The sequence below is a fragment of the Macrosteles quadrilineatus genome, unplaced genomic scaffold (assembly GCF_028750875.1).
Source record: "Macrosteles quadrilineatus isolate MER2022 unplaced genomic scaffold, UCM_ALF_1.0 Scaffold_12__1_contigs__length_5162894, whole genome shotgun sequence".
Classification (NCBI taxonomy): Eukaryota; Metazoa; Arthropoda; class Insecta; order Hemiptera; family Cicadellidae; genus Macrosteles; species Macrosteles quadrilineatus.
Genome location: NW_026542605.1, coordinates 4694983 through 4722144, shown reverse-complemented (window position 1 = coordinate 4722144; position 27162 = coordinate 4694983). Strand labels below are relative to the sequence as shown.

Sequence of the window (27162 nt, the reverse complement as noted above, 5' to 3'; positions counted from 1 at the left end):
ACGTTGTGGCAACAGTGGATTTGGATTACACGTTTGAATATAATGCAATAAACTTAACTTACAGTTTATTCCAAACTCATGTATCAAAAACTTAACATTTTTCAGGACTTAGAAATACTAGAATTCAGTAATTCGTTATACTGACAATTACAGGATGTGTAGGGTATATACCATAAAATTTGCGATTTTACATTTTACAATCGATAAATGTACATTAACCATAAAGTTTTACAATCACGCTAGGCCGGCCAAGGACAAAACCAGTCTGGAGCCAAATTATGTATAAACAATAACTAAACGTATGATGGTTGTCCCAAACATCCAAGCAAGATAGTTCAAATTGGAGACCATGTTTATTAATTCATTTACTACTTTTCTAAGATATCCCCACCCCCTATGGAGAAATTAATCTAATTATTGTATACGGGACACGGGTTTTACTTGGCGGGGGAGTCAATTTTCTTTCAACAATCTTTCTAATACTATGACGTATCCAATCGTCCTATAAGAGTAGAAACCGGTTAGATTATTAGTAAATTTAGTGAGGAACTTAGTTCCGTTTTAGGATTTAATTGGAATTGAACCAGCTCGCTTGACTGCAACGAAAGATCGAAGAAAACATATATTTACGGACAACGCTTGTTGACTCTGTTGGCTCTGTTGACGACTTCAGTGTGGAAATGGAAACTAGGGAGAACCCGTTAGCAAACGACCACCTTCTGGGGTTGGAGTTGAACCAGTGTGGGATTGGGAAGCCATCCAACACTGCGGCGAAGAAGGAAGACAGCCTTCCTGAGCGAGGAAGCTGGACGAACATGCTGGACTTTATCCTGTCTGTGGTCGGATTGGCCATTGGATTGGGAAATGTGTGGCGATTCCCTTACCTCTGTTACAAAAATGGTGGTGGAGCCTTTCTCATACCTTACTTCCTCACCCTGCTACTGGCGGGCATCCCCATGTTCTTCCTAGAACTCGCCCTTGGACAGATGCTGACGATAGGAGGGTTGGAAGTGTTCCGCATCGCACCCATATTCAAAGGAATTGGTTACGCTGCTGCCGCCATGTCTTGCTGGATGAACATTTATTACATTGTTATCCTAGCGTGGGCTATTTTCTATTTCTTCATGTCCCTCAGATACGACGTACCCTGGAGAACTTGCAACAACTATTGGAACACGAAATACTTCGTGAACGCATACGAGAGGGACGCTTTGACGTGTTGGAAAGTGAACTACAACAACACTGCTTACCAAACCCTCTGCGCTATCGGCAACCAGAACGTAACTTACCAAGGAGCTTACAGACCCCGTCAAGGAGTTCTGGGAACGTCGAGTGTTGCAAATATCCGAGGGTGTGCAACATGTTGGCAACATCAGGTGGGAGTTGGTGGAACATTGTTGCTGGTCTGGGTAATGTGCTATTTCTGTATCTGGAAGGGAGTCAAATGGACCGGCAAGGTTGTATACTTCACCGCTCTCTTCCCATACTTTCTGTTGACGGTTCTGCTGGTTCAAGGAATCACTTTGCCAGGAGCTTGGGACGGGATCTACTTCTACATAAACCCCAATCTGTCCAAGCTTGGCGAGTCTGAGGTCTGGATTGATGCTGTCACACAAATTTTCTTCTTGGTTATGTTTTGTGGTAAAATGGTATTTTAAAAACACTTCGAAATTTGTGAGTAGACTGTATAAAAATTTATTAAATTGTAAAATATTTACGAAAAATTGGAGCACTTGGTGTCTTAACAAATGAGATATGATGAATTATTTTAAGACATTATTTTAACTGTTTTATGATATGATCACTAATATTCACTAACCATGAGTTGTGGAGAAGAAAAGCCTAGATGACGACAACATGGCCGATACCCAAGCCATGAACTCGATGAGCTATTGGGGAAGTCGATGGAGGTACAATGTCCAGACGTGTGATGGGAAGAGAAGAGAATGCCCAACCTAAACACTTTTCTTGATGTCGAAACGACGGGTTAGTTTATATGAGCTCAAGAAAATGTTATTGTAGGTAATGTTCACACGCGTTCACGGAAGCCGCACAAGAAGTTCCAATGAATGGGAGCTATCACTTTTCAGGGAGTTAATACACAGTTAAAAATACAATTTAAAACATACAAAATTATGCGTAACACGAAATAGAGAATATGGGGGTCTAAGTAGGCTACAATAATACACTGTTAATAGGGAACTGTCCCAAGTTAAATGAGCAAAAATTAGAGACTTGATGAACGAGAGTGTTACATCAAGGAGCTTTTCCGAAAGACTGACGCTTGTGGGCATTGGGAATGGACGCGTCCAGTGGTCACATGACCGTCTCGACCAATAAATTTATTGCTATATTTTAGTTCACCAATGAGGGAATATTCAGACCCCTCTAAGCAAGTAATTTTATAGAATAACGGGACCTCTCTCTATCTCTGTGGAAGGGATAACGATAGAAAATCGAGATAAAGCAGTGCTGAGTTACCTGACAAATAATGTTACATAGAATACTTATACGAAATACTGAACAACCAATACATGATTAATGTGAAAATAATAGTTCTGTAACTATCATTATTGTTGGTGAAATAGCCATTATTAACAGTGAGAAGAATAGAAAGCTTATTATTCTTTCCAAAATGAAATCGTTATAGAGTATGATGGAGAATGTGGACTAAAAATAATTATTTGTAAGATTAACAGGAAACCTTTATTATTTGATTTCTGTTTGCGGGATAGTTTTACTCTTAGGCTAAGAATAAATGTACTAAAAATTAGGATTCCTACTGAAACATATTATTCAATGTAAAATTACTAAATTTACATGTACACCGGGTTTGTTGGAACCATAATCCCTTATCACTCTAGAAGTTTTTCTTACATCTCGATGTAATGTATACAAACTATTCAATCTTTAAAAGAGCAGAAAACTTAAATTAACAGCAATGAAACATTTTACGCTTTGTAATAGAAGTATAGGAGTTGTAGGTTTTCAGGAGGTTTGCTCTCGAGAGCTTGGTCACGTATAAATATACCTTGTATCCCATGGGTTTACCTAACCTAGTATTGGTATGTGAATTGTAGCAACAAAAAAAAAACTCTAAACAAAATTGGCTGCCAGAATACCAATATACATTATGTTTCATGTGCAACATGAGTTACATGAAATAAAAAACAGAGAGTAATGTTTTTGTCTCAGATGACAGAAAATGTATTATTTACAGCTTAAAGCACTACAAAGTCGTTTATCTCTACAATATTTCAATTAAATATCGTGGTCAAAGATCTCTATTGGCAAAAAAATCCTTATTGTATTATTATGATTTTACATTATTTACACTGTATGTTTTTAAACCAGCTTCGATTAAGGTATAAGTTTTGACTAGTAATGCAACAAGAAATCAATATTTTTTATGGGATAGGAGGGAAAATGCTGCCCAGGGCCCGAACTCCGTTTGCCCAGCACCGGATACCTGACGTGCATGGGGTCGCCCGTCACAATGCAGAACCCGACCTCTACAGTCTACATCCATGCCGCGTTCCCTGACCAAGGACCGAAGTGGCTGGTTGCTCACGACCCACTGAGAATACCCATAGGTAGTGCAGAGCACACATCAACCCCTTCAACACAATAGGGGCACTCCCAGGGACTCCCAGTGAGTTCGTCGGTCGCCCTTTTAGTCACCTATTACGACAAGCCCGAGAAGGCTGCGGTGCTATTCTAACCCGGTACTGCACGGGTAAGATATCAATATTACTAATCCTCACTGTACAAGTTAATACATTGAACCTAATTGAGAGTCAAACCTAATTAGACTCTGTCAAATATTCTCCCTAAAAACTGATTTACAAGAACATGGTAAATATTAAAATTTAAAATCACACAGTGTATTAATATTAACTGATTATATAAGTTTAAAAACTAACATACAATTTAAAAAGTTGTAAGCTTATAATGATTGATTCACGTAAATTGTGCATGCTGACTACTATTACGGTTTGTTGGAAGTGTATAGTAATGTTACAATATTGTCAAATATAAAAATTGTTACTATGTATATATTTTATTCCTGGTAAAAGGTTTTACATTGTCACATATGAATCATTAAAAATATCACTTTCAGGACAATAAATTCTAGTAATTGGGATCAAAATTTATTTAGATTGAAAAATATTTGTGAGTAAGGTCACGTTTATCTAGAACAGTGCACCTGGGTGTAACAAGTATTGAAACCCTTCCAAGTCCATGTCGAGGTATGGAGTGTAGAGTTGGAACTTATTGTCATATTGCTGGAACGTGGGGTCGGATTTATGTTAACCCTTGTCTTGGAAATACGTATTCTTAGGTCAGATGGCACTACTTATACATGAAAGCAATAACCCGTAGATATAACAATAAACATTGTTGTAAAATGAACTATTAGAAGTGCAACAATAAGCTAAGGTGAGTTAGTTTGCATTTGTTTCCCATTGTTTAACAGATTTAACATACTGGATATTCAAGACGTTTTATAAAGCTGGAAATTTTTAAACGTATGCATTGTAAACGGTGATTAAAAGAAAGAATAATTTTTTAAGTCAGTAATATTCCTATCGCTTATAGATGTAGCATTTACTACACAGATGAAAATTATTCGTTTTCCACAATATTGATTATTAATATTAATAACAAAATATTTGTTTTTAAACTGTAATAAGAGCTTTGTGGTTATTTTCGAAACCTTATACAGTGTTAGGGGTTAGATCTTTTGGTAATTTCTGTGTTTTTAATAATTTTTACAGACTTTTCACATCTTACATTGTTAATTAACAGACTTAGGCTATAAAAGTGTGTTCTGAAAATCCCAAGACTCAATAATAGAAAATAATTAAAATGTATTACCTAAAATACCAAAACACTAAAAATAAAACAAGGAAATATTATACTAGTAATTACAGAATTGTTAACACGCAGGTAATAATCGTGTTAATAATCGTTGTTCACGCATTACGATTACAGTGAATATATAATTTTACAATGGGTTGTTAACGACATTAACTAACAGTGTAACATCCAGGAGGTGATTTAATATACTCATACAGAAAATGTGATTAAGTAAAAAGAAGCTCGAGATTAAAAGCAAAGGTTAGTCAAAGGGTGAGAACTCCCAAGACAACAAGTCTTTCTTTTATTAATGTCATTATATCCCCAATGTGGCTCTTAATTCCTACAGATGAACTTTACTGTTGTTGTATCCCAAGGATCATTTTTAGACCATATAAAATGTATTCCTCAAGTATCAAATATCACCATGATCAAATAACATAGGAAACATATATTGTGACAAACTCGTTACTCCGATGGACTAAAATTATTTATCCATGTACAATAATAACCAATGTTCCTACTTATGCTAGGGTACGCCAAGAAGAAATTGAAAAATACTTTGTATCATAAATTAATCATATGAATACATAAGACCAATTATATAAAAATTGACAACATACCAACGTGATTGTATCTTGTTTTCTCATACCTATAAATAGTTTGCATTGCGTTGTCTACTTTGGTCCGAAGCATTAATGATTTTAAAATACCATCAATAGTTCACCTAACCTGAAGAATATTATTTTTGTACTTTTAGCAAAATAAAATAAAAATAAGCCTTTTTCTACATTAACATGAGTGAGAGTGAATTGGTTGTGACGTAGAGCTGAAAGTGTAACGTTACATATATTTGCATGTTAGCTTCTCACACGACGTTGTGGCAACTGTGGTTTTGGATTACACGTTTGAATATAATGCAATAAGCTTAACTTACAGTTTATTCCAAATTCATGTATCAAAAAACTTAAAAAACATTTCAGGACTTAGAAATACTAGAATATAGGAAAGCGTTATACCGAAGATTACAGGATGTGTATATACCATAAAGCTTTATATTTTACATTTTACAATAAAAAATGTTCATAAACTAACAAGTTTTACAATCGCGTTTTTGTAAAAGCGCGATTGTACATAATTGTTGTAAATCTTAATGGTTCCGTGTGTGTTTATGTGTTATGTATTTACCAATGGCAAGTGCAGGAAGATATGTTTGAATATTTGACTACTGAAGATTTGAAAATGGGGTTTTAACCCCGAAACTATAGTCATCACGACAAATATAGGATTGATTGACGACAGGTTAGTAACCTCATTATATGTCAATTAATCAATCCTTGGGGCAAATTATGTATAAACAATAACTAACCGTACGAGGGTTGTCACAAACATCTAAGCAAGATCGTTCAAATTGGAGACCAATGATGTGCTTATTAATTCATTTACTACTTTTCTAACGTCTCCCCACCCCTATGGGGCAATTAATCTAACTATTGTATACGGAACACGGGTTTTACTTGGCGGGGAGTCAATTTTCTTTCAACAATCTTTCTAATACTATGACTATCTAATCGTCCTATAAGAGTAGAAACCGGTTAGATTATTAGTAAATTAAGTGAGGAACTTAGTGTTGTTTTAGGATTTACAGTAATTGGAATTGAACTAACTCGCTTGACTGCAACCGAAGATCGAAGAACACATATATTTACGGACAACGCTCGTAAAAACCAATTCATGATTAATGTAAAATAATGGTTATGTAACTATCATTATTGTTGGTGAAATATCAATTATTAACAGTGAGAAGAATAGAAAGCTAATTATTCTTTCCGAAATGAAATACTTATAGAGTATGATGGGGATCGTGGACTAAAAAAATATATTTGTAAAATTAACAGGAAAACTTTGTTATATGATTTCCGTTTGGGTGATAGTTTTACTTATAGGTTCAAGAATAAATGTACGAAACATTAGGATTTGTACTGAAGTATATGATTTAATGTAAAATTACTAAATTGACATGCACACCAGGTTTGTTCGTACCATAATCCCTTATCACTCTAAAAGTTTTTCTTACATTTATATTTAATGTATACAAACTAGTCATTCTTTAACTAGTCAGCCGAAATTATGTTGAATTAACAGCAATGATACATTTTTACCCTGTGTAATACAAGTATAGGTACAAGTAGGTTTTCAAAATGTTTGCTCTCGAGAGCTTGGTCACGTATAAATATACCTTGTATCCCTTGGGTTTTCCTGACCTAGGATTGGTATTTGAATTGTAGCAAAAAAAAAAAACTCTAAACAAAATTGGCTACCAGAATACCAATATACATTATGTTTCATGTGCAACATGAGTTACATGAAATCAAAAACAGAGAGTAATGTTTTTGTCTCAGATGACAGAAAATGTTTTATTTACAGCTTAAAGCACTACAAAGTGTTTTACCTCTACAATATTTCAATTAACTATCGTGGTCACGAATCTCTATATGCAAAAAAACCTTATTGTATCATTTTTTGTTTTTACAGAATTTATACTGTATGTTTTTAAACCAGCTTTGATTAAGGTATAAGCTTTGACTAGTAATACAACAAGAAATCAATATTTTTTATGGGAGAGGAGGGAAAATGCTGCCCAGGGCCTGACCCCCGTTTGCCCAGCACCGGATACCTGACGTGCAGGGGGTCGCCCGTCACAATGCAGAGCCCGACCTCTACAGTCTACATCCATGCCGCACTCCCTGACCAAGGACCGAAGTGGCTGGTTTCTCACGACCCATTGAGAATACCCATCGGCAGTGCAGAGCACACATCAACCCCTGCAACACAACAGGGACACTCCCAGGGACTCCCAGTGAGTTCGTCGGTCGCCCTTTTAGTCGCCTATTACGACAAGCTTGAGAAGGCTGCGGTCCTATTCTAACCCGGTACCGCATGGGTAAGAAAACAATCTTACAAATCTCCACTGTACAAGTTAATACATTGAACCTAATTGAGAGTCAAACCTTTGACTATTATCCAATAGTCAATGGTCAAACCTAATTAGACTCTGTCAAATCTTCTCCCTAAAAACTGGTTTACAAGAACTTGGCAAATATAACAATTTAAAATCACACAGTGTATTAATATTAACTGATTATTGACGAGGTCCTTACTATTCCACCCTAAAGACATATTTGGTCTAGACAGTGGGCTGCAGTTGAGCTGATGATTATTCATGTACTGTACATCTGTTCTAGATCTGATGGAGTGATGGTTTTTGTTATAAATAATTGTATCTAAAGCGTTTTCGTAGAAATATATCTTGATTTGTAGTTTTATATTTAACTTTAAAGATAGAGAAACAGATATGTAAGATCAATACGATTGAAAGTATAATATTATGGTTTAAGGGTACTTGTCTAAAGCTCTGCCACAAAGCCAGTATAGAACTACATGTACTGGACTAACTATGATTATAAAACTAAGTCTTAGTTTTCAAATATCTTAAGTGTTTTTATGTTCCTATCTTAAGACCTTCTGGGTTACACCAAACTTTGGATCGAAAAGAAATGTTTTTGACCGGCTCTCGACATTTATCTTTTATACATTTTAGAAAAAGTATGATAGATATTTTAACTACGCTAACATATTTTGCAGAAATTCTATGGTAATATATGCATTTTATTTTAGTGAAAACATTCCTACAAAGAAGATTGATACTGAAATATTTTTCTCATGACAATTGAATAAATATGTTCAATTTACAGATAACAATAAGTCAATGAAAATCAGTCAATAACTACTATTGGTTGAGAAACATAAGCAATGCAATCATCATGATGCGATTCAATGTTGATCCAGTTAAATGTCCTTTTCATTATACGCGGAATCATTTAACAACATTGTTCAGTTAATTGGCATCATGAATGTTTCTACCGTGGTTATGCAAAATACGGAACAAGAGATGTAACTAACTATTGGACTACCTTCAGAGCAGTGCCGCGTTCCTGAACTCAATTTTGATTGACTCGTATTGTAAGATTAGCATTCTAACCACTATCTTAACAACTAGCGTTACATTAATGGAATTAGGAGGAAGTTATAAATAAAAACAAAAATGATGTTCAATACGGTTATGACATGGAACTTATTTTATACGGCATTCAGTGTCAAATTCTGTTAAATTATGCAAATTTGTTCAGTGTCGTAAATTATTTGATAAAATACAGTTTAAACCCACAGAATATTTGCAATTTAATTGATCAGAATGGTCATTATTTTAGTGTTTTCGATTGGTTCTGTTTCATTAACAATTGCTTCCTAGGAATATTTTATAAAGTGACATTTAATATTATGCATACGTTCAATACAGTTTTAGTGGATATAACTGCAGTTGTTCATACTTTTCCTTTTAAATGAATTCCTCCATAGTATACCTTTATCTGAAATCAAGTAATTAAAGATCGTGCAGTCAATTAAGCTTGACTTATAATTCACTATTGTATCATATAACACCCAATTAATTTGTCAACTAAATCAAGCCGTGATTTAAACAATTAATTAATCAACTGTGTTTTAGCGTGAAAAATAAGTTATTTAATCCATGAAACCCCAACGTCAGTCTCAGCATGCCTGAGGAGACACAGAGATGTCCTTTGTGTTGAACATCTGATACTGACAATGGAGACCTGGATAGTATTACATTCATTGTGTTGTTGATGGATAATCGACGTGTAATAAACATCCTAAGGATTTGCTTACAGCACTGTACTTCCGAGCTCCTATTTTATGTGTTGACCAAATAATTTTAAAATTATTATAAATTGAGGTGTTCAAATAAACAAACGTCTTCGTAATGATTTAGACAATTTCTCAAGTAAATAGAAAAGTGCATATACAACAAGAAGGTAATCATTGTGATGTATATGTGACTCTAATTGTTGTAAAGTCATGAAAGTTTTTTTTTAAAGTCATGTGACTTAATGCGGTGAAGTGCAGTACCTATCCTATTGATACTTGAATCATAGATAAAACATACTCCCTTACTCATCCTTATGGAACAGCTGAAGACAATTTTATTGTTAGTTCATGTACGGTTTATGTAGAGGTCGTGTTTTGTTTACAATTTGTTTCCCGTTATTACAGCCATTTAAAACCTCGTTTAACCAAATAATACGATCTAATCATAAAACAATTACTACTTGTACCCTAGTTATATAACCAAACAGTAAAGCACAAATCAAGAAATTAACCCTAAAATAATGGAAACAAAGTTTCATTGACACTAGCGCCTTTGTGTCACGTACATGAACTAGACACGAAAAACGTGCTTCAAAATTTACAATGGGATGAGAAGTCTACTTGTGTTGGTTAGTCTATGCTTGAATTCACTGCATTTAATTTATGTTTAGCTATTATTGCACTACATATTTCTACTGCTGACAAACTAAAATGTAAACACAATAAAACCCAAGGCATACGACTGGATGAATTTGACGGTTTAAAGTTATATTATTCCGACCCACAAACAGACATCGCAGAGTTGAGAGTTACAGACGTTGGATGTAGGACAATACAAACATTGTGCACTCTCCGTGATTGTGGTGACTTCTCTGACAGTATTTGTAACTTTAGTGTAGAGAAACGTTGATTGAAATAGGTTAGTTATCAAACTTCAATAAAGTTATTTTCTTATAAATAAATATCTGAAATCTTGTCTAATAAATATCTTAAATATGTTAAATCTTGTCTTAAATAAATATTTGTCTTGTTGGTTGACGAATATTTTAGGCTACTTATATCGGTTTTAAGCCTATTTTCTGTCCTCTTTATAAATAATACTTAAACAATAACAGTAAAACAAGTACTATCATATTTTCGGTCACCTGAGCAACACACATTTGTTATAGAGTCGTTTAAAATGGTATATTTCGTACATAGGGCCAAAAATATGATGTTTTGCTGGCTCGAGATAGTTTTTAAGTTTGAGACGAAGTCCACTCCAATAATGTACACTAACAGTCAACACAACTACAACTTTAAGGTTATGTGAAGAAATAGTTTGAGGAATCAGCAAAAACAATAATAAACAGTTGCTAAGCAGCGGTATGGATACTGATTGCGTATGTTTTAAGAAAGTAAGTGGGCAGCTGATTTTGCGGCACAAACAGCTAAAAACATCATAATGTGGTGAAAAAGTAATTATTCAGTCTTTGCAACTTGGCGGCATTTCCATGCATTCTTTAAATTAGGTCGACATGGAGAGGTTCCGGCGCGATTATCTGCATGGATAATCAACAAAATTGAACAGATTAATACACATTAATATGTAGGGATAAGAATTAAGATCGAACATCAAAACTAGCTTAACCGAGCGGTCAGACATGTTCAAAGAAGATGTTTGTTTTCGGGTGGGCCTACGAGGACTGTTTTCCACAGCAGCACGGACTCTATCGAATTTTAGTTGTCTGTCTGACGACCCATCTGAATTTAGACGACTCGTCAGCTTCTTTACGGACGCAGAAACCATTGTTCTTTAGAACAACTACCACATGATTGTGCCACTTGACGGAATCGACGTCGCATAAAAAATGCACGAAACTGCCGCTGAGTTGCAATGTCTGAATCATTACTTTTTCCTACAGTTACCTAACAATGTTCATGTTCTCTCACTGATTTGAGAAAGCAAAGTGGCCAATTCGCTCATCAGTGAGACAATGTTAACATTGTCTCACTCTAATTACTTTGTCTCACTCCAGATTTGCAACGTGAAGGCACGAAATAGTGAGCGCGTAACATGTAGACAACGTAGTATGCGCGTGAAATACGTTGGCAGCACTGGCTGTAAATCAGCTGGTCAGCTGTTGTACTGTTGTATTTGTCACTTCACATTAAATGTTATATTAAAAGTCACTTCTGTGTAAAAATATATAACGTTTCTTCACCAATTTATTTATTTTATGGTAACTGTAGGAAAAATGTAATGTGCAACTCGAGTGCAAAGTACAATTGCCTCACTCGAGAAAATATTCCTCACTCGCTTACGGCTCGTCAGTAAGGATTTCTCTCGAGTGAGTCAATTGCACACTTTGCTCACTAGTTGCACAAATAACTATTTTCAATTAGACTCGATAACAAACGCACAATGCTCAGGTGTCCACTGTTCTATGACTTCAGATAATGGCATCATGTAGGCTTTCCAACGAGCCTAACCCCACTACTCACAGACGACCTGTTGCTAAACAGTGCGAGGTTCAGTAATGATTGTTTACGTTTCAATTAGGGGAAAAAATCATATTAAAAATATCATATCAATTCCCTATTTAAATAACATTACTTTTAACGAGTACTAAGGTTTGCCGCTACAGAAAACGTAAATAGGTAAAGTGTTTGATAATTAAATATTAATAGTTTAGTATGAAGTAAATTTTCCAAATTTGATCAAAATGCTTTATAAACACGCTACAGCCATTTACAACTTATTCTCCATTAGAATAACATGATGATTTTATATTGTAAATTCTTATGAATTTTCTCCGTAACCAATACACGTTAAAGAAAACTCCAATGAACTAAATTGTTTGTTTTTTTAAGTTCTTTAAAATGGTTTAGAGAGAAATATTATGTTTAAGGTTCGAAAATGAGAAAACCAAATTTTACCCCGTTCCCATAGACTATGCTGTGTCTTGTATGTGTGTTGGTAAATAAATACAGTTATATTTTTTTAACGTTAATTTTATGATATGGATATTATATGTTTTGCAGGTCACCAGCACGAGTGAACATCTCCCTGAGGGATTGGAGTGTTTACAATGTATACAGTGTACAAGTGTACAGTGTACAGTGTACAATGTATACGGTGTTATATAATTGTAACATTGTAAATAATGTAACAGCAACACCGTTGGATGGTATACTTTGTGTAACAATTGTTGGAACGTTATTGAAATAAGTTTTCATCTTTGAACAACTTTGCTTAGAATTTAATATATAATATAAATAATAAAAAATCTATAAAGCCTAAAACTTGCTAATTAATATTCTTGTATATAAATAAATTTTTATTAAAATGCGCCAGTTTAAAAGAGTATTTTGACGAGGATATACATCGTTGATGATGTAGTACATTTCAAAAAATGTCTTTAGTAAGCTTTGCAATGGAACATTTGTTTAACTCTTTAATAGGTTGTAGTTAATTATTTCGATTGATAATGGAGAGTATTAAAAATAAATCAACTATAGATCGTGTTATGAGATCTCATTAATAAAAATGATGTATTTGTATATAGTACATTCATCTCAACGTCTATAGTGGCTTAGATATTTTCTTGTTTTATTTTTAAATTTGTTATAATGGGTGGAGTTGATAATTAAAAAACACAAGTAGAGTTAAATTATTACCAGAATCTGTTTTTGTAACATAACCATACATTGCCATGCAGGAATACAAACTACTGTTTTCAATTACCTCTTTCTCTCTAAAAACTGCATACTTCAATAAAAATTAAAAAAAAATAGAGCAAGGATTAATATTATTGCTTATGTTCGAAGATCTTCCATTATTGAGGATTATCCCAATCCAACTTGCACAGGTTGGTATAAAATGTCTAACAAATCTTGATAAACTGCAGCTTAAGTTCATAAAGAGGCCAACACACACTCACTTAATGTGTCTTTTACCTCCCTTATTCGTATGTAACAATCTAACTACTACAACTCAAGAAAGAGTGAATGAAGAATGTTAAACTTGAAATTGTCGTTGAAGTTGTGAACTCACAAATGCTAGACAAGAGTAAAAATACCCCCGCCGCAGCAAACCTGCCGTCTAAGCGAATTTCCATTTGGCTGAATTGATTTTCAATTGGTCTATTTAAATAACATTAGGTTTAACGAGTACCTAGGTTTGCTGCTACAAGGAAACTAATAAATAGTGTGTTTTAAGTAAAATAATTATTGCTTAGTATAAAATGAATATATTTGCCAAGTTTGATCAAAAGATATCCATAAACAAGCAAACTACAACATTTTACAATATTCTCCATAAGAATAACATGGGAATTTTAAATTTAAATTTTTTTTTGTTTTCTCCGTAACCAATAACCGTACAAAAACACTTTGATATACTGAATTGTTTGTTTTTTTAAGCTCTTTAAGAAGGTTTAGAGAAAAATTGGACAATTTTGTGTTTTGAGGGTCAAAAGTGAGAAAAACCAATTTTTACCCCATAAAACCCCCCATAAAATCCTGTTCCCATGGTCCGATCATGCTGGATCGCGAACTCATTCAAGTTTATCCCGCCTTACACCTTCAAACCAAATTTCATCAAAATCGGATAAAAATTACTCAAGTTATCGTGTTCACGGACACATATATATATAAATCTATATATATATCTATATATATATATATATATATATATATATATATATATATATATATACATATATAAAAATTTGAACGAATGGTGTTTTTGGCCTCTGGGGACATCAAACTGAAAAAGTAAATCGGTCCCGGGCCTAAGTCTTACCATGAGACCTACGGTAATAGCTACTTCCCTATAGGGAAATTCGCTAATACGTGTATTTAGTAAAAAGTTAAAGTGAACAATAATAATTGAATGAATTAGTAAACAAATAAATATCATCTGTTAATATAAAGATTTATATACAGGTAAGTAGTCGTCAGGCTCGTTGCTGCGTCGCCGAACCGCCAGTGATACCAACAGACGTCATGGCGATCAAATCGATTATTGGAGCATTGCCATGATCGTCTACGAGGATATGTGTCTGATGTCTTGTGGAATTTTGGACGTCTCATGTCTTCTTTGATTCCTGCTATTTCTTGTTGAAATTTTTCTGTTACTTCTCTAATATTTGATGTCAACGTGGTTGTAAAGCGTTCCATCATTTCTTCCATCGAGGGAGCTGATGAGGACGCCTCCGATACTTGATGGTGAGGACTGACTTCATGGACAGCATCCGCAAGCTCCGCCAGTGTATCGAGGTCCGCAGCCTTTTGTGTTACCAAGATGGCTTGTGTTGCTGAAGGAAGACGGCTAAGCCATTGAAACTTCAGTAGTGGATCAGGTATCATGGTTCCGGCTAGAGTACGCATGTGCCTCAGGAACTGTGATGGTTTCCGATCACCTAACTCTTCTCGTTCCAAAAGTTGTTTCGTCTTCTGTTCCTGGGTCAAGGTAAACCGTTTTATAAGTTCTTTTTTTAATTTGTTGTATTTTTCTTCTGCTGGACGGTTGGTGAGGATATCCCTCACTTCCGCTGCGTATTTCGCATCTAGGTTACCGCAGACGTAATAGAACTTAGTTTCGTCGACCGTGATCCCCGCTAGAGAAAACTGGGTTTCGATTTGTGCAAACCACAATTCTGGATCTGAGTGCCAGAAAGGAGGGATCTTGACTTGAATTCTGTGTACTGATTGTTCTCCGTTTGACATTTCGGATCACGTCGGGGTCACCAATTGAAGTTGTGAACTCACAAATGCTAGACAAGAGTAAAAATACGTGTATTTAGTAAAAAGTTAAAGTGAACAATAATAATTGAATGAATTAGTAAACAAATAAATATCATCTGTTAATATAAAGATTTATATACAGGTAAGTAGTCGTCAGGCACTACAGTCGTTTATATTAGCTCTTAATTGTAATGTGAAAAGGTTCTGTCAGGTGTTTATTTTAAACTCATTGAAATTGAAAACAACTTATGTTTTAAAGTTTAAAAAATAAAAGATCAAAGCTCAAATTTCAATATTTAACTCCATTACTGAGAACTTAGCTGTAGCATTGAACACTTTTCAATGAAATCGCTTTGCCAAACTAGTTTTGTGGAACGGCCATTTTGAGGATTTATTGCCTGTACACAAGAGGTTTATTGATGTCTGCCGTTTCAATGCAGCTGAAACTGACAGAGATATTTACACTATGAATTATTTGCTCCTACGTTCTCTGGCAGTGCATGTATAACGCTGACTGTAACGTAAAAGATTGGTAATAATAATACGTTAAATACCTAATTTACGTCCTCAATCCAAGTCGTCTTTTTATAATGACTGTAGTTTCGGGACCAACAGCTCCATTGTCAAATTTTCTGTCTTGTTAAATTACTGTTAATAGCATTGGTCATCATTGATACAGCGTGACAAAAAAGTCTGGAAACGGCTTAATATCTTTTTTAATTAAATTAGATAGAGAAAATTCAAATCGTTCACATCAACTTATATGTATGAAAACTAATTTTTTCAAACCATTTTTTGCCAATTTTTTACAATTTTTTGACCTTCACCAGGGGATGGCCCATGAAAACAACTTATAGCCAACAACTTATAAGATTAGTAGGTACATAATCTTAATGTAAGCTCATACTATACAAAGTACAAGTCCTAGGTACTAGTGAGAAAGCTAAACCCCTTGCAAGCTAGTGTTTTCATTAATTAAAGACCATCCTGTAATATAAAAATATTTTTTTACATCTTGGTTAATTCTTTGAGTGGAATACTCAAAGATAACAAATTAAGTCTGTGCTAGTAACACGACAGAAATATAAATGTAAAAACTTGTTTCATAATATCATTTATTTTAAATTCCTGACATTCAATTTTCTAAAACTGAAAAATATTTTTCTGCTAACTCTGGCAGTTATCGTACATGAAATGTTTTACGTTTCAGAGTTTACTCTACTACCAGTATCAATGATCTTACATGTTGGTGATATAACATTAAACGAGACCAATTAATTATAACTATGATGCCAAACAAGATGTAAAACATCCATTTTGAAAGCTTTATTACACACTAGATTTATTGTTCTTTAAAATCAACTCAAACCTAAGACCTCATTTGTTTCTATTATTTAATTTACAAGTATAATATTCGACGAAGTGAAAATATTGGCTAATGTTACGTTAATATTCATTCATCAATATTATTTTTGTTGTAACAATCATACAGTCAAGCACATGGAATATCGAAGATATCTCCTATTGGCTATGGAAACATGGCCAATTTATTGTAATTGTCCACCATATCCAAATAAAGAAGTACACAGTATGTTTAATTAACACAAGGATTCTTATAATTAATACCGGTACGCAACCGTGTTGTTACAGCGACAGGTATAAACTTAGTATTAGTTTTAAAAGTTTGGAAATCTTTAAAAGTCTTGTTAAGGACATCAAATAAGGAATTTCTATCTGGATTGTTCTACAAAACCTTTACCAAGGGTTTCTTTTTAACCTCTCGCCAACTTATCTCAAATTAATTGCATGAACTTCAAGAAAGCCTTAAGTTATTTTATGATTTTGACTAATTAAATTTAATGACAATATCCAATATTGTTATTAAAAAAACTTGCTTACCTTATTACATAGGAGTTCACATTGAAACATTTCAAATTTACATATTCTACTAATTCTTTTTACTTAAACATTTCTGCAATACATTTTGTTCAAAAATGGTTTAAATGGTATCGTTGCTAAAGATATATTTATATATAATTTTGTAATTCCACACTGTCGATATGTATTATGTTGTTATAATCTTATATATTAAAAAAATTTGGTTTTTCTTTTCCGAGTTCGTTTGGCTCTTCTACCCGACCGATTTTCATGGTTTAGGTCTAAAATTGAAGGTATGCACGCTCAGATTTGCCATCAAGCATCGGCATGTATTTATCTATAATCCTACTCGGCTTATACGTAAAAGAAATTTGCTCCCCATGTTATTCTTATGGGAGTTAAATTTGGTTTATCTTTGCCGAGTTCGATTGGCTCTTCTACCCGACCGATTTTCATGATTGAGGTCTCAAATTAAAGGTATGCACGCATAGATTTGCCATCAAGCATCGGAATATAGTTATCTATAATTCCACGCGATTTCTACGTAAAAGAAATTTGCTCCCCATGTTATTCTTATGGGAGTTAAATTTGGTTTATCTTTGCCGAGTTCGATTGGCTCTTCTACCCGACCGATTTTTATGATTGAGGTCTCAGATTGAAGGTATGCACGCACAGATTTGCCATCAAGCATCGGAATATAGTTATCTATAATCCTACTCGGCTTATACGTAAAAGAAATTTGCTCCCCATGTTATTCTTATGGGTGTTAAATTTGGTTTATCTTTGCCGAGTTCGATTGGCTCTTCTACCCGACCGATTTTCATGATTGAGGTCTCAAATTGAAGGTATGCACGCACAGATTTGCCATCAAGCATCGGAATATAGTTATCTATAATCCTACTCGGCTTATACGTAAAAGAAATTTGCTCCCCATGTTATTCTTATGGGTGTTAAATTTGGTTTATCTTTGCCGAGTTCGATTGGCTCTTCTACCCGACCGATTTTCATGATTGAGGTCTCAAATTGAAGGTATGCACGCACAGATTTGCCATCAAGCATCGGGATATATTTATCTATAATCCTACTCGGCTTATATGTAAAAGAAATTTGCTCCCTATGTTATTCTTATGGGAGTTAAATTTGGTTTATCTTTGCCGAGTTCGTTTGGCTCTTCTACCAGACCGATTTTCATGATTGAGGTCTCGAATTGAAGGTATGCACGTACAGATTTGCCATCAAGCATCGGCATCAATGTATCTATAATTCCACGCGGTTTCTACGTAAACGAAATTTGCTCCCCATGTATTTCTTATGGGAGTTAAATTTTGTTTCTCTTTGCCGAGTTCGTTTGGCTCATCTACCCGACCGATTTTCATGATTGAGGTCTCGAATTGAAGGTATGCACGCATATTATTGAATTCAAGAAAGAAGACCAGAAATTCATTCATTGGTTTAAAAGTTTTCTATAATCGGGTTGAAAATTGTGTTATAGATGAGTACATTGAGAATGAGAGCTGTGTTCAAGTTTTGGAATAGGCTATTTACGGAGTATGTTTCATCTATGGTTTTGGTGAAGTACGGTAGGTAAATTAATGTCAATTCACTAATTCAGGTATTAAAAAAAATGTGTACAGGATTTACTTTGATGTACACATCTAGCTAGGTCGAACAACGCCTCTAAACCTCACTACATACAACAAATTCTGAAACACAACAGTGCCATCACATCTCATCGCATTTGCATCATTTGTTAGGTACCAAGGCTGGACTAGGTTATGGATTTGGTTCTGCAAATGTTTAAGATTTGTGGTCAAATTTCCTACAATTATGGTTCATTCCATCCACGAAATACATGCACAGCTTTATGTAATCGATATGGCCAAGTCAAAACGACCCCATAAGTTAATCAATTAGCAAGTAAGTACAGGATGATTAAATACATGGGTCCATGTGGCAAGAGAAGGAGTTAAAATTGCTTGGATCGAAGTAAGAATGTTACTGCTTTCTGGATAATCAGATATTTTTATCGAATAAAAAACTGATTTAATATGCTAATAAAATTCTGTATGTTTATAACCAAAGATGAAGATTCACTTATAAATCCGAATACAATCTGAATGATTTTCCTAAAGCATATGGAATTAGTCGTTAGTAATATTGACTCTTTCCGTAACATGATAGACTAATTATATGAACTCCTTCTCCCATGTAGTGAAAGTGACTTTGACATGAAACAAACTCATGAACAAACATTTATAAGACTTCTAAAAAACCTTTTGGGCAACCTAAAGCCCATAAAAACCTAAAGCCAAGAGTGTTAAACGAATTCATCAATCACGTTTTTTAGGGAACACAATCGTCATACTTATTATTATGCTTATCCTCCCTCATTTAACTAAGATTTTAATAACTTCACTCTATCTATCGCAGTTAGCTAAATTTACATAAAACATCAAGATTAACCGTCGATTTCGACGGGGTTCCACTAGTATAAATAATAACAATCTTTGTCAATTAAGATGTATTTCTTTTTAACAAGACTCTATACGCTTTCTATGAATTTTAACTTGACTACTTTTCTTTGTTTTACGATTTGGTAACCTCAAAGGCTTGCCCGTCGTCAGCAAGACCATTATACCTCAGAAACCCGCCTGTTAGAGAACTCGTTGCAGTAAGATTTCCTTTACGTCTTTGTAAGGTCAAGGTCCTCAACATAAGTCTGAGGATCATAAAACGGAATCCACATGCAAGGGATTTGGAATAAAGAACTTGCATAACATGAGCCTTTGTATTATAAAACCACTATTTTCCTGCTGTAAATGTTGCTGGAAGGCTTTCCACTACATCAAACCAACTTTGGCTTAGTTACTAGTAATCCTGAATAGTACAGTTTGAATAAACTCTACGTATGAGTTTTCGTTATCTTTAATTAAATTCATCATATTCATATTCATCTTTCTAACTGACTTTTCGTCGCATCCATCCAGGTTTAGGAAGTAAATCCTGAAGTTTTTTCTTGGTCTTAATATTCATGTATTCGTATCATTCTTTAATTAAAGCTTACACACAACTCACACAGTGTGCATGTTACATACACATTTCATAGGTAATATTGTAAAATATTAAAAATGAATATTGAACAAAAGCCAATTGTGTTACTCGATACCCTTTTTACAAAATAGCTTAGATGAAAATCCAAAGACTGTGTTTATTATAAAAACAAATAATAGTTAGATTCGTAGTTTTTTCACCAAGAAAAAGTTCAATGAACGAGTACAGAAAGTGTTTTTACATTATAAGGTTGTCAATTAAGGTTAAGGTTAAGGTTAAGGTTAAGGTTAATATTAAGGTGGTCAATTAAGGCTTTACTTTCTAACAGACTCTGTCCTCATTCTACAACAATTCGTCCATATAAGTATTAGTAGGATTAAATATTCTGCAACACCACAGTATTACTGGGCGTATCAGTATGTTCATTATATAACATCTACTTAATATCTTGTTTAATATCCTATTCGTTCTTTTTTAAGTACGGCAATATAACTCTTTCTGCTACTACCGAAAGGAAGATACAAAGGATTAGATTTTTGTACCCTACGTCAAAGCAATGACGCGAGTAATCATATATATTTCCGTAAAGAAAAATTATATGGGTGAAAAAAAAAATATTTTCCCTATAAAAATATTTACGCATATTATATCAATCTTACATTATGTATAGAGATTTTAAATTATATTAGGATCTACATACACAAGGTAAATAATTCTGAAATGAAGTTGGTGGTGTACAGCCACAATAACATTAAAACACGACTTGAATATTGGAGGTTTTCAATCCTGAATCAAACCTTAAACCACAATCAAGAGACTTTAGATTAATATTGATAAGAACTGTTATACCACCTGCAGGGTATATTTAATAATAAAAAAATATAAAGGTATCAGGCGGTTTATGCTTAACATGAATGTATTCACTTTATCCACTTGCAAGCAATTCGTGATAGTTTGGATAACAGACAATGAATACGACGATTATGCATGGATTGGTTCTACTCGTTTTGGAATATTTAGTGTAATCATGGTTTTCATGTTATACGAGTTAATTGTTTAGCATTATGACATAAAACTAACATTTAGCATCCATGTGAGCTTTCTAAACGTTTTGTTTTTATCTTAATTTCTCTAAAAATATAAACATTCGATAGCTATTAATCCAAACAAACCCGTAAATATACTTTTTATAATGGATTTATAATTTTGTCTACATAAAACTGTTACCAAACACAAAAAATAAATGAAAGTTAAAAAGTGTTATTTGCTGACTAAACTGCTTGAGAACTCTACTTTATACAATTAAGGCTCGACCTCACTCTGCTCTGGAATGGGTAAACATACAAAAGCCACAACATAGTAGCAGTGATGAAGCAGAGAGTCTGTCCAATTGAGCGATAATTTTATTGCAGTATTTGATCTTGCGATGTATGTGATACCGTCCTAAAAATAGGTACCGATCCTGGCTTTAAGTTAAAAACTTACTGGTTGATTCGTTACCGGTTTGCCTTAAGTAAACGGTGTCAACATAACATCCAACAACATAACACTCATCTTAATGTACGTACTGGGATTTTGTAAACGCTTATAAATTGCAAAATTGACTTAACCTAGTGTTTAATGTCTTGGACTACATTTCATGAGTAATAGTTACTGTTGAAAATAAGCTCATAAGTAAGAAATGTATTATTTTTTAAAATTATAAATATGTAAAATAATGTGGTACTCGTGTAAATAAGAAGTAAATAAAATCTGAACAGATCAATGAATTTTTGATTCTAGCCTCAATCTCATCACAATATGGAGTGCTATGAAAATTTGTAATATATTTTTAATTTACGTAGTAATACTTCGGAAAATATTTTAATCTCACATTAATTTCTTCGTCTTTATGGTGGATCTATATTACAGTTATTTACAAACACTTCTTTGTGTTTGATTTAAGAGGGATTGGCTTTTAAAATTTTGATTAGTATTTCATTCAAATATTAGTTCAATTCGATCTTTTACTAAATTTCACTGTTTCAAGAGCTACAGTTTCACCTCTTTTCACCTCAACCACTTCCCTAAGAATCCTCAAGGAATATTAACATTACAGTCACGTACAAGCAAGGTTCCTTCCTGTCACACTGTCAGTCAGGAGAACTCAGATAGAGTTTCCGAGTTCCAGTTCCTAGGTTACAATGTCTCCTGTACTTCGATCTCTGATATCTTGAACATATTGATAGCGATGGTTAACATTTCACTTGATAGAAGGGGGATTCGCTGGTTCGTGGCATTTATTGTGTCATTGTGTCTCTTCAATATGTCAATCAAATGAAATGAACAAAATGTTGAAACTGTTAGTACCAATAAGTTGGAGAGTTTATCTAAACTCTTTCATGTACCCTTCTGTGCAGGGCCTAAAAAATATCATTTTCATCACTCTGCATTCGAAAATAGCCAGTTTCCATGCAGCTGACATCTTCTAAAATCTTCCATTTCCATACACCAAAAACCAATAGTGATCAGCTGACTTTCCCTGACATGAACATTACTTTTGCTACACAAAAAATACTACATGCCATCAACAAAGTAGCTTGTTCAGTTTGTTGATGTCAATCAGCAGAGTTTTAAACTAAAATTAATTTAAAGCATTGTGTTTCGATTAGAAAAAATTAATGGATTACGAAATATCAGATGATTATTTTTAGTTTGATGAAGTAGTTTTCTTTCATCGTGATGAAAAGTATCTTTCAATTCTTATCACGGAAGTACCATTACGGTGCGAGATAGTGTTCCACATGCGTGTCGAACACGAGCATGGAAAACACTATCACTAGGGAAATATACCAGTACCTCATTGTGAAATGTGATAATTTTGCGTACGAAAAAGCTTTGAATATATTCGCCACAAAATGTTCTATAACAGGTATTTTCCGAAAATAAAAAAAAACCTGGTTGGATTTTAAGTTGATCTTTAAAACGAAGGGCGGATTACAAAGGTTTAGGCATCTTTAAATGCTGAGGTTTACGAAATATTATTTAAAAAAGTAAATAGTGGAAAACGAAATTAACAAAATTTTTTATTTTAAACACCCAAAATATCAGAAACTGCGAAAATCTTATGCATCGCTTCGTCAGAACAGTCTTCCTTGTTATTTTAACTATATAACAATTATTTTTAAAACATGCACATAATCCTAGATATATAAACATTGTTAGTCAACAATATCAGGTTGCGCTTCGTTTACAGGTGTTTTTTTTCAATTTCTGTAGCCCCAAGCCAATTTTTTCAACTCGCCCTATTGAAAAGCGGATTGATTGATAATCCAAATTGAAGTTAGGAATACTTGACTTTCAGAACAAATTACAGTTTGAGAATACGAGTTCTTTGACAGTCGGGAAAATGTAAAACCAAAGTTTCTTAATAATTGAAGTTGTCAGTTCTTTTGAAACTCGTTTATCATACTAATACTAGTCTGAATGCTAGAACAATAAATTATTGAAAATATGGTACATTTCTTCTGATTTTGACGTTTTAACCGGTTTAATTTATACAATGGCCTTCATTTCGTCGATAGTATGTAGGCCTACTTATATTTATATGACTACTGTTAAAATCCAATTCGTTGTGTCCGTTTTATTTATTGCGTAGCAAACTTAGCTAAGGTGTTTCATCAATGGTTCCTAGTAATGAGATGATTTCATACTCTATGTAACTATAAATATTAGAGTAACTATTATATGCTACATAATGTAAAAATTGTCAAGAGCAATAGATAAATAAATAAATACTTAGAAATACTGTGAACATAGTAACGCATAAATACTTTAACTTGAAGCTTTGTCTTATATTAAGTTTTAAAGCTCTAAACACTTTGGCATGTTATAATCTATTTTGGTTTTCGTCACCAAAAGAACATTTCCACATGTGGTTTTAAAAATATTTTATTTAATTCCGGCCTAATTTTTTGAAATCTTTGATCTTAAAATGATATGTACTGCAACTCAGATCACCCAAATTAAGTAAACTGTTTATTTACTTTATGGCAATGTGTTTGGTTTTAGATCATATAGGATAGGAAAACATAGAATTCAATAGAAATGTATTTAACAATAGCAACAAATATAAAATTGCATTTTTTATGTAGGTAAAATGATGTCAACTTAAACTATCTTAAACTTGGAGTACTTAGGGAAACCATTCTGTAAGTCTTTTATTAGTTGTCGAATAATTAATTGACATTAATTGACACGAGCATCAGATCCCTTTACATATGTAACAGTCGAATACCGACCACTTTTTGAGGATTTATTGCCTGTAAACAAGAGGTTTATTGATGTGTCCTATTTCAATGCAGCTCAAACCGACAGAGGTATTTATACTTTGAATTATTTTTCCTCTAAATTCTCTTGTAAAGTATCTATAACGCTGACAGTAACTTAAGAGTTTTTTGACCATCAATCAATGTCAGGTCTTTTCTAGGTATCACCAGTAATGTGGTTATCAGCAATTTTGGTATTACGTAATACTGCCACTAACCATTCACACAATTTGTATATTTTAAGGATACAAATAAACACACGGTATACAACAGATGTATACCATTTAATGTATGCCTTCTAACTATATTCAACATAGTTAAGACTTAAATAATACAAACTTTAGGATCATAGACGGTGGAACCCTCTACATAAACAATTACATCATTAATTTGATAAAGGATATTTTCTCCAAAAAGCTAATATGGTTATAAATTCAATTAAAAATGTCTAAGCATTCACATACACGTTTCTTGAATCTACACTCGTCTATCCATCCTCATTTTTATTACAGTTAATTTATATTCGTTCCATACAAATCAAATAATCAAATTACCTAGTTTTAGATGAACCAGTGTTTTATAATGGTCTAAGTTATTATTACCACACTAAAGGTAAAACGTGATTAATAAAAAACTATAATTATTTAACTCTATAACTATAATTATATACACTAACCTAAGGCATATTGTTCCAAAGCCAGTAAATATTTCTTGGATATGCCGGATATTGAATCCGTTGAGATGTTAACATGTATCAGTCTGACTCTCATTATAATGTATTGCTTTTTATTATACAATTTTGCTATATTTTATATCGTTAAATTGTAGTATTTTTTTCCATTTATTGTTATATTTGCCTACAAGTTAGCAGCTAAATGAAAACCGGGTTTTTATTCTTTTAAACCGATTTATTAAATTTTGTCATATGTCTATGTATTGGTAGTTTGACCGTTGCAATAAATAAATAAACTTCCACTCCTTCATGTAGCCTGGGGGGTATGATACAGATATAGGTCAGCCTCACGCTTTCACACATATAAAGCTACACTTATTGATTAACACACATTTTAAGTAACAAAGTAAAGGAATCTTAAACATATTATTAAAGTTTCACAGTTGATAAACAGTCGAGTATGACGTCGACCTGTGGCAAGAGGCGGGATTTATCAAGTTCTCAACTCGTTAAACCGGGAATTTCAGTTATATAAAACTTTAGTCTGCCATCTGGGGTTTAAAGGCTAATGTCCCCCACAAATTTAATATTTTGCAGTTGATTTTATTATTTAAAGTTTTATTTTATGTAAAATTATGTTTGTTTTTGTGAATTATATCTATGCTGAGCAATAAATATCGATTGTAAGTTTTAATTAATTACTCTTAAAATTGTTATTTAAATAGTTTTAATATCTTACTAGTATGTGATCATTTTTATTATTATTTTCTGTTATATTCGACGATGGCATAGTTTATTATTTTAAATAACAGAACTATTTGTTTGTATGTAATCTATAATAATTATATAGAATACACAAAACTTAAAAATCCTGTCAGGACCTGTTTATAGTCTTATCCAATTTGTTTTGTAAGGGGAAGGTTGTACAGTGTTTTTGTAGATATGAATCTTTTGTTTTGGTTTTTCCATTTCATTACATTTTTTAGTTGGTTTTAAGGAAACGTTTCAGAACCAAACGCCAGCACTATTCCCACTCGGCTGTCCAGGAAAAAAAGATTTAAAAAAATAAATACAAAGCTCTGCTTTCAATATAAACAACTCAATTGCATCTAATGTGCAATGTTTAGATTTTGATCTATTCCGAAAATGTTGACAGTATCATAAATTTATTGGATTAACTAGGTGAACGCAAGGAACATAAACTGAATTTGATCCAAAATTAGGGATTAAAAAAACACGTTTAAGACGTTATTACGACCTTGTACCTTACCCTAAGTACATTGTTCCTTTTTTAACCTGCACTTGCAGAGGTAAAACTGGCTATCTTTCAGAATAAAATACAGTATGTGACCTTGATATACCATTATGAACTATTAAATGGCTTAAGCACAATAAAGTATATACGAATGAAATTTAAAACATTTATATGTATTTTCAATAAGATAAAATTCTGGATCAGCATTTAACTATTGTTCGGCAATATTAGTACAGTAATTATGTGTTTACTTTCAACAGTAGACTAAAGAGAGCTGACGAATCATCTAAGGTGCAAATTATCCTGAGCTAAGATACTTGGTTGCTAATTGGTGCAAACATCAACTTCCAGATTGTTACACAAACAAAGCACCGAACCTTTCAGTTTACACTCGTTAGTCTGCTGAACTGGTTATATTTAGACGGAAAATGTTCGAATGATTAAATTTATATCGTTTATATTGTTTGGAAAAACATATTTAAACAGTTTTAAAAAATCTTGTAGGTTCAAATAAGTTTATAAAATCCATTAGGAGCACTTACTAGTAACAGTGGTGATATTAGGGTCTCCGGCGGCTTCGCGGAAGTTAGTTACAATTATGAACTGGATATGTTTTGAACAAATTTTGGTTTTACCAAAAATAGTGGTGTAGTCATACATTTTCCAGCACGGAAACGCTC

At 33.3% G+C, this 27162-nt stretch overlaps 1 protein-coding gene and 1 pseudogene across 1 annotated transcript; one reads left to right on the top strand and one right to left on the bottom strand.

Moving 5' to 3' along the window:
- The first annotated feature begins 680 nt into the window (after window positions 1–680).
- Window positions 681–3631, top strand: LOC129004897 (sodium- and chloride-dependent GABA transporter 2-like; annotated as a pseudogene).
- Window positions 3632–14487: 10856 nt separating this feature from the next.
- Window positions 14488–15300, bottom strand: LOC129004896 (uncharacterized). Its single transcript, XM_054433590.1, has one exon. The coding sequence runs from the start codon at window positions 15298–15300 to the stop codon at window positions 14488–14490; it is 813 nt and encodes a 270-aa protein (XP_054289565.1).
- Window positions 15301–27162: the final 11862 nt, after the last annotated feature.